The following is a 12,469-nucleotide window of genomic DNA, read 5'->3' as shown; positions in this document are numbered from 1 at the left end:
CTTTCGACAGTTAATCTTTCAATCGGCTGTATCGTACCTTTAAGCAGCTCTGGAATGGGCAGAAACCGGCAAAATCTAAGACACTAGTGCATAATCCCAAATTACGCGGGAGCTCAAAAGTCATCTTTTTACATCAGTACCCCTCATAGGAGCATACCGGGGTCCTACATACACCCTTCCTCCTCCTAGACCATTTGCTAAGAAAATTTGTATCTTCACACAAAAAAAATACAACAAATTCTTTTCTCTTCTTTCTTGTTTTCAAACAACTTCAATGTAAAAAACATTCATCTAGTTTTTTTTTCAACATGATATTATATATTATATGTTTATCAATCTTCATCATCTTATCTTATTATTTTACTTTTGTCCTTCTTCTTCTTCTTCTTCTTCTTTGTTAAGTTTTATACTTTTTAAATATATAAAGAAAATGAAAATGAAAAATAAAACAAAAAGAACAGAAAAAAAAAGATATCACAAGAGATCAACAATCACCAAAAAAAAACAATCACAAACAAAAAAACAATAACAATAACAAAAAAACAACAATAACAAAAAAGAAAAATTCATAAACCAATAAAAATACCCTATTAAAACCTGAATCAGAAATACCTCATCACTATTTATTTCTCCTTTCTCAAATCCAACCTAATCTCAATATTACCTACACCCAAAAGAAACCAATTCACAAAGACCCTTCCTTTTTCAAATCTAATCTCAATCCTCATTCATTCAATCCTAATGAATCAAGAAACCTAATCATCCTAAGATGTTCATCTCTCAATCCTTTCAAATCATTTATAAACTTTTCATTCTTTTGCTGCTTTTCTTGAATCTCTAAACCTCTGACAACTTCAATTCCAACTTCTTCTTCTTCTTGGTCCCCATCTACTTCCTTTCTCATCAAGTTCTCTTCTTTTTCTTTTCCTTTTTCTTTGCCTTTTACAATCTCAATCTCGTCATCATCTCCTTCTTCTTGATTTGAAATTTCATAAACCTTGGCAATCTTCTGTCTTCGTTCACTTTCTATTCCTTCTGATTCTTCTTCGTCTTGATCTATTTCAATCACTACTCTCTTCCTTTTTCCATTTTCGTTTTGTCCAATCCCACCCACTGAAAAAAATACAATCAAAATCAATCAATCAATCAATCCATCCAAAGATCCACTTTAAATCCCAAAACCAATCTCTCATTTTCCATCCAATTCAAAAAATAGAATTCACAACCGATTTAGGTAGTACCAAAGAGAGAGAGAACTAAACACTAACCTATAACCCCAGTAGTCTGATCAGAGGACATTGACATTCTCGAACCACCCAATTCTCCATGATCCCTATCCCTATCCCGATCCCGATCCGATAAATCCAAAGACCCCAACCCATTCGACTTCATCAACCCAACCGATCCCGATCCCAAAACCTGTCTTCTAATCTCTTCTTCAGTACCATAACTCATTCTAGATCGATTCACATTCACATTCACATTCGAATAAGTCCTCGGTCTTGGTTCAGCACTATAGACTACTAAATCAAAATGCGCATATACATCACTTCAGTAAAACCAAACCAATGAAAATCCAATTCGATTCACTCACAATTAGGTACCAAAGACGAACCAGGTGGTTCGATCATCTTCACTGCATACGGATGAGCCGTCACAGTAGAAGACAAATAAGAATTCACCGCAGTAGGAATCGGAAAAGTCATTCTTGAAGAAGGTTTTCCAAATGTGATCGTAGGCGAATGAACTTGTGGTGGTGGTAATGGTGGTGCTTGAGGATGCTGATGGAATTTAGGAGGATGAGGTTGAAGATGTACAAACGTACTAGGACCAGGTGAAGGAATTGATCCTGGTGGTTGTGGACGTGGTGGTAGTTGAACAGGTCCAAACGAACTAGGACCAGGTGATGGAATTGATCTCCGTTGCTGTTGCTGCTGCTGTTGCTGTTGCTGTTGCTGCTGCTGCTGCTGCTGCTGTTGCTGTTGCTGTTGTTGCTGAAATTGCGGTTGTTGAGCAGGTAGAATAGGTGGTGAGTGAAATGGTGCTTGAATACTGTTTGGTCCAGCTCGATGAACTTGTTGATGTGGGTTAGGTGAAAGTAGATGAGCGCCGCTTTGAGCAGACGGTGAGAATTGTAATGGTGGATGTTGTTGAAATTGTTGAAATTGTTGCTGCTGCTGAGGTTGATGTTGATGTTGATGTTGATGTGGATGTGGATGTGGATGTGGATGTGGATGTGGATGTTGATGGTGTTGCAGTTGCGGTTGTGGTTGTTGCTGCTGCTGCTGATGTTGTTGTTGTTGCTGCTGATATTGTTGTTGCTGCTGAAGCCGCCGCTGTTGTTGTTGTCGTTGCATTTGTGCCCGTTCCCATTCGCGCTGCATTTGCATTTGCTGTGGATGCATTTGCTGTGGATGCATTTGCTGTGGTTGTATTTGCTGTGGTGGTTGCTGTTGCCGTTGTTGCATTTGCTGTGCCTTACGTTGCCGGACCAATCGAAAATGAACTAATTGCTGTTCTCTTTCTTGTGGTGTCACATTCGGTCTCATCAACGTTCCTCTGTTCAAATTCTCCAAAAGACAATCAAATTCTTTCATAAGATAGATTCTTCTATCTTGATAATCTCGTTTGATTTGTTCAAATACATTTGGATGTTGATTCAAAAGGTTTTGATAATTTTTCAAAAGGTTGGCTTGATCTATACTATAAAGCCGCTCGAGAATAAAGAGTTGTTCAACCGTTTCAAACGAAAGAAACGGTCTATCCACTTGACCTTCAAAACTTATACAAAACCCACTCACATATTCCAAGAGTTGTTCAACAGTCATAGTGGCTTCATTTGGCTTGTTAGGTCGTCGAATCGAAGAAGGTTGATTCAAAGTCCATAGATTAGACAAAGGGTTTGGAGAAGGTGGTGGAAGCATCTGAGGTGAGGACTGTTTTGATTGAAGAGTCGGACTGAGATGTGACCCAGAAGGTTGAGCCATGTTGGACAAGGCATGCTGGTAATGTGCATATTGCTGTCGGGTTTGTAATACAGCATCGTTGTTGATGTCAGAACGCCTTCTGAGCGGTTGTGTATCCGGTACGTTCACCCTAGGGAATGGATGGGATTGGCCAGGCTGTAGCAATAAAGGTGTAAGGTGAGAAGATTGCAAAGATGTCACGGGAGATGAGGAGTTGAGCTGAAGAGCATATGAAGAGCTAGGCATTTGAGATTGCTGACGACTTTGACTTACCAGAGGTTGATAGGATTGATGGACGGATGAAGTGGATTGGAACGATGAAGCAGCAGCATGGCTACGATCCTGACCATGACCAGATGCCTGGGAGACGGTTGAACTTACAGAGTCGTTAGTTGGATTGAGTGCTGATGAAGAAGTATCGGAACCATCTAACAAGAATAAAGCGCGTTGTAAGTCGGGTTTTTTGGAGCTTGAATCTGATCTAGGGTCTGAAACCTGAGCTAATGATGGGTTGGTAGATTGATCGTCGGATCTTGGTCCAGCAAAAGGTCCGTCATTGTATGCATGTAGGGTAAACGGACTTTGCCTAAAGCTATTGTCTTGAGCTGGGTCTGATCTGATACCAGAAACCACAAGTGATCGGCCGCCTCGGTTTAGATCAGGACTGGTAAGGTCTATCGAGTTTTCCTTGCTCCGTCCATCACAGGTGGGATCACGTGACTCGATCAATGAAACTGACCCAGCTGGCGACTTTGTGGCGGTATCAGGAAGTGGTGCTTTGGAAACCGGGTCCGGCGAAGTTAATGATAGGGAGGCCATGCAGGGTAGTTGTACACTTGAAGGCAGATGGGAAGCCGTGTTCCATGGGATCATGGGGACGTTGGTGCTTAATGGCACGGAAGATGCGCGTCGCTTTAGAGATCCGCTTGATTGAAGGGAAGATTCAAGATTGGGCAGGTGCGCAGAGGGAGGGGGTCGGTTGGGTTCATTGAATACGTTGGACAGACGCGAAGTCGAAACAGATAACGGGGGGTCGGATGACGTGACGCCAGCAGGTATCTGGTCATTGGTCAAAGGTTTTGTGATTCGATTTGAACTTTCTAGAGCTTTAGCAGATTGACCAACCGAGCTAACAGGACGTTCATCTTCATCTTCAGCAGGTGGAATGGCAACAGGCGAGGTCAGGTTGCTTGGGTTCTCGATAGAGTGAGTAGGTGTAGAAGGTAATCGAGCGATGTTGATAGGTTCGAGATCAGAAGCCGGATGATGATCTGAATCCTTTGGTTCCTCTGTTGGATCTGGATTTGAGATGGCTGGAGGTGAGATAGCCCTTATGAAGGGAGTGTGTTCAATCTGTTTACATTGAGCCCATTGAGAATCTCTTTCAGAAGACTCCTGAGCCCAACTATCCGCGTCAAACTCAGGATCATCGGTGAACATTGACAATCGAGCCTTGAGTGAAGGATCATTACAATACAGACGAGCCTTTACTAAAGCCTCTTGTTGGTATTGATCTCTTTCTTGTATGGCGCTAGCTAGGTCATGGAATGGAATGACCATAGCCGGTGTTTGGAATGGTCTCTTCAAGAGTTTGTCTTTATTATATTCCGATCGCTAAAATATCCAATCGATCTCATCAGTCAAGAAGATCCAAAATAGGAAACAAATAACGAAAGACGCGTAAGAAAAGATCAAGTTTAGGCATAGGAATCACACACACCGCGTTTATGAATTGCTCTTGAAAATAAGACCAAGGTCTCTCAAGAGCTTGTCTTGCAAGATGACATCTTCTGATGAGTCCATCAGGAATGGTGATGCGTTTGAGTCTAAGTTGAGTGATGATCGTTTCATGATATTTTAAACCCTTGAAGAGATTGATGAATCGATCAGAGATGATAGGAGGTAATTCCAAGATATCACTATTATTAATGGGTTTTCTTCCTAATCTCGATGGCGACGGAGACCATAATAAAAAGGTTCCAGTGATTTCGAAATCCGATGGTGAAAAGGATTGATTTGAGAAATGAGAACGTTTCAGAGTTAATGCTCGATGTTGGATTGGTGAATGTGTTAAGGAAGATGAATGAGCGGATGGAGCAGGCAAAGCGGTAGGAGAAGTTGAACGGTCCGGAAGTGAGATTGACGCGTCTTTAGTTGAAGATGGATGATGTGAGTTGATTTGATTTGAATTAGAAGTTGAGTCATCTCGAGTCATAGAGTCTTGATGAGTTCGAATTGAAGTTTTGATCAAAGCTGTTGATTGAAGGATTAGTATGAGTCTTGATGATTGATTGATTGAAAACTTACATGGACTAGGTTCACCTCTTTGAACAGCAGCTGATCGACGACGATTGACACCCTTGGTGATAGATTTCCAAATCTGTTTAAGATCACCTGATTTGTTTCGGATTAGAAGACTGATGAAAAGGAAAGAAATGAAATGAATGAATTGGTTAAATGGTTTTTTAAAGAAAACTTTGAAAATTTTAAAAAACTTGAAATCAATTGAATTGAATGAGACTAGTAGTCTAGTAGAGTCTGAATCTTGATACATTTCAACTCACGCATACGCAATTCCATGTTCATTCGGATCATCTGGATTTCCTAATAACCAAATCCGTTCAGCTTGCCAATCAGCATCAATCTCACATTGATGTTCGATCTTAGAAATCAATTCTACTAAGATCTCAGCTTGTTTTTCGTTTAATGGTTTCTTATTTTTCTTGGAACCACGATAAACTGCATAAGATGATAGCAAAGTATCAGAAGTTGAACTGATGATGATGGTACTTGAATCTGGGTTTGAGATTATTGGATTTGTAGAGTTAGTTTGATTGGTTTGATTCATTTGTGAATTAGGTAATTAAGAAAAGATGAACAAATGAAACAAGTTGAGAAGAATGATTAAAATCAGAAGTGGATGATCAGAAAATGGTAAAATATAATCAAAATTTAAAACTAGTGCTCAGTTTCATAATGAGTCAAGGGATGAACAGACAGACAGACAGAGACACAGAGAGAAGGAGAAGGAGAGAGACCCATTTTATAGATAGTGCTAATACACTATTGACTCAAGTTCAAGTCATCAACAATCTTCCATTTTACCTTTCTTATCATCAGCTCACTCATCAGCTCATCAACTCATTCATATCAACACAAATTCACATGATTTTAATTAACAAAATACATCATCTCAAACTCTTCCCCACCTCTCACTCTCAAGACTACAGACTCAGCTCGATAGAACTTACTTATATCTTCTTAAAGAAAAACAAAGAAAACTATGAATCTATGTATCCAGTCCTTTGTTATTCACATAAATTACATACACAAACCCACTTGAATCCAAACTTCATATATCTTGGATTCATATTTAAATGGTATGGGCCATGGTATCTCAACACCATTATTCTGAATTGCATAGAAATTATAGATCTCTTGGTTCAACAGTCTAAAACCAATTCAATATATCTAGACATTCCCAAATTACATGGTGGATTCTATTATGTCCACATCTGAAATTAAACTGAACTATTCAAAGGAATCTCACTAGCCAAAAACAAAAGGAACTTTCAAGAAAATCTTCATTGAAAGGTTTCCTCTTAGATGATCATAGTGAGACATTTCCCACCCATTCAATCATAAAACATCAGCTGATCAACTCATACATACAGATCAATTCAATTCACATCAGATTCATAACTACACCAGGGGGTAACTTTTTGTCGGAATACGAGCGAGAAAGAGGTCGTGTCGAGATCTGGCCGAACGCTGGGATTTCGACCAGAAATCAGCTGGTAAGCCGGCTGGTTGGTCTGGCAAGAGATCGACCAGCTTTTTGGCGAGCAGAAGACGGTAAGAGGGAGTGTCTTCAAGGAACGTGAAACCGGAGGCTGTGCAATTAAAGTTCCTTAATCACATTTGCCTCCATTGCCGTGGTTCTAGCCACCCCTTTTTTATTTTGACAACACGAGAGCTCCTAGAATCCATTCTTTGGTCTAGGAGCTCCTTGCCATGTTGTTCTATCTGAATCCCTCAACCCACATGGGGTGGATGGCATGGCTGAGGGAAGGAACAATCAGGTTTGCTGATCGGCTCCCTCATGATCGGCGGTGTACAAACTTTACTCGGAGACGGTCTTTAGGCCGCCATCTGGCCCATCTAACGGAGGTCTGGCAATCTCGCCTTTTTCTCGCCGCGCCACTGACCATCTGGCAGCGGTTCTCCACTACCAAGCATTTCTCGCCTTCAGATGGTATTCCATGACCGCCATCCGATGGTACAAATTACCCCGTGGTGTACACCACAGGGCAATTGTGCTCGCCGTTTGACGGTCAGAAAAGACCGCCAAAAGCCCAGATTTCCTTGGTGGTGGCCGGCCGCCAAAATCTGGCCAGTGGAACGGCGGTCTTTTGGCTGGGCTTTGCTGGCGGCCGGCATCTGGGCAAACGGCGGCCTGTAGACGGGCTTCGATCATCGGAAGCGGCCGCTGATCATGTGAAGAGAGATCGAGCTCATCTCTCTTCACCTTCTCATGCCTCCACCCAGTGCTTACCTCCTCGACTCTTGTGGATGGGGGTGTTGTGCTGATCAAGGGTTGAGGGCCTCCCAGACCATGAATTCGATTCTGGGAGCTTTCCCGTTGTCTAATCACAAAAACTGTGGCTAGAACACCTTCTATCGACAAGATCACAAAAACGGGTTTTTTGTTTCACAGCATCAAATCTGACCGTCGTATCAGACGGCCGTTTGTCCAGCTTTTGACGGGCATAATGCTCATCAATATACCGCCAGATCGATCAGCTAAAGACCAGCTTTTTTCTGGCCAAAAACTGAGGTTTTGGCCAGAAAACAGCCGGTCTCATCCGACCGTCAAGATCTGACCAAAACCTGAGATTTTGGCCAGCGTTTGACCGGTTTTTGGACACGACCACTTTTGAGCTCAGCTTTTGGCTCAACAATTGCCCCGTGGTGTATAGATTGTACAATAAGATTCCCAGAAGAATCATTCATTCATTCAGTTCTTAAAACAAAGAATCCTTCTTCTTTTCACACGCATAGTACAAAAACTCAGAATCTCTCACGGGTCCTTTGAAACAGGTTTGATATTCCTGAAACACAAATCCAAAGAAACTCAAGTTCATCCTATACATATATGGTTCCTTTAATGCTCAGACATCTCTCACATAGAAACCCACCAATGGGACCAACTTCCACCCCAAACACACATTCAATTCAGAATTCTCAACAAATGAAAAAGAAAACCTTCTAGTTTCATTCTTGTCTCACACCATACGAGTTATGTTTGAGTTAAAAAGGTCTTTCAAGCAAACCAGATCTCTAAATCCCTTTGAAGAAGAAAAAAACTAACCAAGGTTTTTTTCACCATCAGATTCCATTCCCAGATCCTTTTCAAACGTTTAACTTTCACATCAGAGCTATGTATACAACCAGAAGAATGCATGGTGGGACTTACACAGCCTAAATTCAAAAGTGGGGATTCAAATTCTCCACCTTGCATGTGATACTGAATCTAATTAAGAGGCTCTTGGAATTCAATGAATCCATTTTTAAACAAATTTAATTTATTATGTATTGTACAACACTCTACATACCCAATCACTTCAACTCATGAGGTCCAAGTATGAACCCCTAAAAGTGAGTTCAAACTTCACATTCTTATTTTCCAATCTCTGAGCATTGATCTTTTGAGGCACCTAATTGTAAGAGTTCCCCAAAAAAGTTTGAATCTTCTCATCTTAATTCATTCATCTTCCTTGATGTAGTAGGTACCAGGGCTTCTTGAGATCGTGTGAAACCCCCAATACAGTTCATCAAAGGATATCCAAGTAGATTTTCATTTTTGTTTCAATTGATTTGATTCAATATGTAACAGTAAACCCAGAAGATCTCTTCCCTAAGATGATCTCCTGCACAAATGTTTCACATTGTCACAAGTTTGATGTGTGTGTGCATGTGTGTGTGAGGTTTTGAATAAACATCAATTCACATACATACACTGTTCAAGATCAGTTCTTATTTATCATAAACAGATTAAACAAAACACCAGATTGATTTGCTTAACACTTTCAAGAATTATCTCATGTACCAAGTGCGATTTGTAAGTCTTCAAGGTGGACATCATATGTAGAAGGACAGTGTTGTTCGTCTTATAATCATGAGGAAAAAATCAAGCTTCTGATTTCAAAGAGCAGTTAAAACTTTTAAAGACATTCATTTCCTTTTTTGAAAAAAAAAACCTTCGAAACGACCCCCCCAAAAAAAAACCAAAAACACTTGTGCTTCACTTTACGTAATACTTATGTTCTTTATAAAAATGTGAAAAAAAACCATCAACTTTGGGTTAAAAAACATATACATATATATCGATTTTGATTTTTTTGATTTTGATGTTTTACCAATCTGTAATAGGTTCTTCAATTTCACCAAACAAACTTTCTTTTTTCACTTGATTAGATTGATTTAATTGATCTTCATGAAGTTCTTGTTCATAAATTTCACTTAATCTTTCATGTAAATGTGAAAGTACATGACGATTGATTTGTTCAAATTCTGAATCAAGAAGAAGAAGAAAAAAACCCACACACACAGAGAGAAGATTAATTCCGAGATTCGGTTCTGTGTTGGGTACAGAAAGAAAAGACTAACCAAGTAAGAATCCATCATGACCATCTTGACTTTCAACAACTACTAATCTAGCATTAGGCATAGCTTTGACCATCTCACGTTGTTCACTTAACATAAACAATCCATCCGAATCGATCGCGACCACCAAAGTTCCTTCAGGTATTTGTTCTAATCCACCGGTCTGTTCAATTAAGTTTTCTCGACCGAAATCGACATCATGGCTATCCATCTTTCTAGTTAAATGAATATAACAATTAGCATCAAATCGATTGACGAATTTGGTTCCTTGGTATCTTAAATAAGATTGAGCTGAAAATGTACAAGAGCTTTGATTGAGAACCTTTTGGTTGAGTGTTTGAGTTGGTTTATCAAGTTCGGTTTGTGATGGGGATCGATGTCCATCATTATGAGCTGCAACTGCTTTAAGGGTAGCTAATTTGATTTGATCATCATCATCTTGATTGGTTAAAGTTGGACTCGAATTCATTTGACGTCGACCGAATCTAGTTTCAAAACTATCTCTAGATCTATAAGTCAGTAAGGCAGCCATCCTAGCAGCCGCTAAACCGGTGACCGGACCATCCTTTTGATCATAATAACCATCTTGATATTTCGGATCGGAATAAATCGATTGTCTTTGAGCTTCTCCCCAACTGATACCCCAAGCCGAATGACGAGCACAGGTAGCTATCGGGACTATGTTACGAACATAACCTTTAGGTGTCATCAGAGGCCATTCGAGACATTGCATTCCTCCCATACTACCACCGATGACGACTGCAATCGATTGAACACCTAAATGATCTAAAATCAATTTCTGAAGTCGAACATCATCACGTGGAGAAGTCGAAGGAAATTCAGGACCCCAACGCATCCCGCTCAGAGGATTGATGGTCACAGGTGAAGCGGTTCCATAAGGTGAACCCAAGACGTTGGCACAAAAGATAAAGTATCGAGTCGGATCAAACGCAAGACCTGCACCCATCAAAGGTCCCCACCAATCTTCTACATCAGCTGAACCTGTTAAGGCATGACAGATGATCATACAATTTGATTTAGTTTCATTTAATTTTCCCCAGGTTTGGTATGCTACTGGCACCTCTTTTAAGATGAGACCAGAGACTAATTGAAATTCAGAGAGTACTGCTATGGTTTGATTGGGTATTAAATGTGAAAATGGTGTTGTTGGTGGTGGATCTGGATAAGAGACTGATTCGAATTGAGAAAAGAAAGGCAGCCGATTAATGTTAGTGATCGAATCCAAAATTGATGATTCAGAGAAATGGAGATAAGAAATGGAGATAATCACTCTGAATTGGGTTTTGATCATGTTCTTGTTTAAGTTCTGAAAGCATCACAAACGTTCAAAAGGTTTATCTCTCGATTGATAAAAGATGATCCAAGATTAATAAGTTGAATGAATTTGATTTGATTTGATGGATTTGATGAGAATGATTTGATATCTTTAATGGGTTTAAGTTGCCGTTTTCCGGAGTAGTTTGATTGACTACTTCCCAGCGTAGGCGGCGCTGTTGAACTGAAATTAGGTGTTGAGATGAAATGTTGATTGTTTAAGCTGAACAAAGAAAGAAACAAAGAAATCGGAAGTTTCAAAAACTCTTCTCCGATCTGAAACTCATTTAAACCTAATCATCCCTGACACTTCTGTGACATACATTCATGGACATATCACATACAATTCTCAGCTCAAGTTCATGAAATATCATGTCAGTCCAAATTTATTTGCTTATTGATCCGATTCCAAACTTCCTTTGAGCATGTTCCAGTGGCAAATCGTCATACAAGATGACTGAAAAGCCCGTCTTTGCTCATGATCTCGTACCACAGATATAAAGATTATAAAATAAAAATCCCATTGAGAGTGGATTTGTTAAGTTTAGTTCAACAGTAAGATTTTGGCAAACCAATACCGATTACTCTTGATATCCAATCTTATAGTGAATTCGATTCATTTTATAGATCAACACACGATTCGAATGCAAGAGCGTGCGCCTCTCAGTGAGTATCAATACGGCAGCAGTCTTAATAGTCAGTATTTCAATCTTGATTCATCTATGGTTGATCAAAGTGTCTTATTTGAGCCATCATGATTTGTTTCAATGTTTTACTGTTTCTAAACTGAACTATTCTTTGGTCAGTGAAGATTTCATTATCAATTTGAAAAAACACAATACGACTTGACTGAAAAGAGTTGAGGTTATTTCAGAATGTACGGATTGCCAAGATTGATGAATCATAGGAAAAAAGCCTCAGTGCTTGGGTATATTGCAGTACCCTGTGAAGAATCAAAGATATGAATATCTTGGAGAGTCATGTTGTAAGGTTATGATGGAACAAGATGTGTTTGAAGAACGGATCGGAGCGTGTATGAGATCATTGGTCAGCAATCAAGGTAAAGAAGTCCCCTCTGGCAAAAAACAAGGGACCTCGCGAGAGGGTCACAAGGTCACTATCAATCGTCGTATTTTGGTATGAGGACCTGTGAGGACTCAAAAAACGCGACCCCACTTGTTTTTTCTGAGAGATCATTGGATATCCTGAACGTCAGGCCTCAGCAAAAGTCAGCATGCTTAGTTTTGGGAAAGACGCTAGAATTCCAATTCATTCCCGTCTCGGATGTATCCAAGGGTCCTGCTGTAAATCTCACTTCATGTCTTCAGCCAAGACTATAGGATTGCGCCACCGCTGGCAGTGTTCGTTCTCAGAAGCGCCACCAATGACAACAGCTCAGAAATCAGAAGCTTTCCTGAATTCTGACCCTGTGGCTTGTGTGTCCGATGTTTTCCCAGAGGACTTCCGATCAAGTTTTCCCTCTCCTTTGAGCAAGATCAAGG

General features: G+C 40.1%; 2 protein-coding genes across 2 annotated transcripts; both read right to left on the bottom strand.

Moving 5' to 3' along the window:
* Positions 1 to 724: 724 nt before the first annotated feature.
* Positions 725 to 5,814, bottom strand: MELLADRAFT_88509 (uncharacterized protein; the record flags this gene model as incomplete). The annotated part of the gene is made up of 8 exons (XM_007411797.1): positions 725 to 1,113; positions 1,269 to 1,523; positions 1,616 to 1,771; positions 1,826 to 3,122; positions 3,240 to 4,580; positions 4,687 to 5,219; positions 5,274 to 5,383; positions 5,531 to 5,814. 8 exons carry the CDS (start codon positions 5,812 to 5,814, stop codon positions 725 to 727), a joined length of 4,365 nt encoding a protein of 1,454 aa, XP_007411859.1.
* Positions 5,815 to 9,381: 3,567 nt separating this feature from the next.
* Positions 9,382 to 11,949, bottom strand: MELLADRAFT_52941 (uncharacterized protein; the record flags this gene model as incomplete). Its single annotated transcript, XM_007411796.1, has 3 exons — positions 9,382 to 9,539; positions 9,636 to 10,811; positions 11,910 to 11,949. 3 exons carry the CDS (start codon positions 11,947 to 11,949, stop codon positions 9,382 to 9,384), a joined length of 1,374 nt encoding a protein of 457 aa, XP_007411858.1.
* Between the last annotated feature and the right edge of the window lie 520 nt (positions 11,950 to 12,469).

Source organism: Melampsora larici-populina (assembly GCF_000204055.1).
Source record: "Melampsora larici-populina 98AG31 unplaced genomic scaffold MELLAscaffold_27, whole genome shotgun sequence".
NCBI lineage: Eukaryota > Fungi > Basidiomycota > Pucciniomycetes > Pucciniales > Melampsoraceae > Melampsora > Melampsora laricis-populina.
The sequence above is the reverse complement of the archived record's forward strand: the minus strand, read 5'-3'. Positions and strand labels throughout refer to the sequence as shown.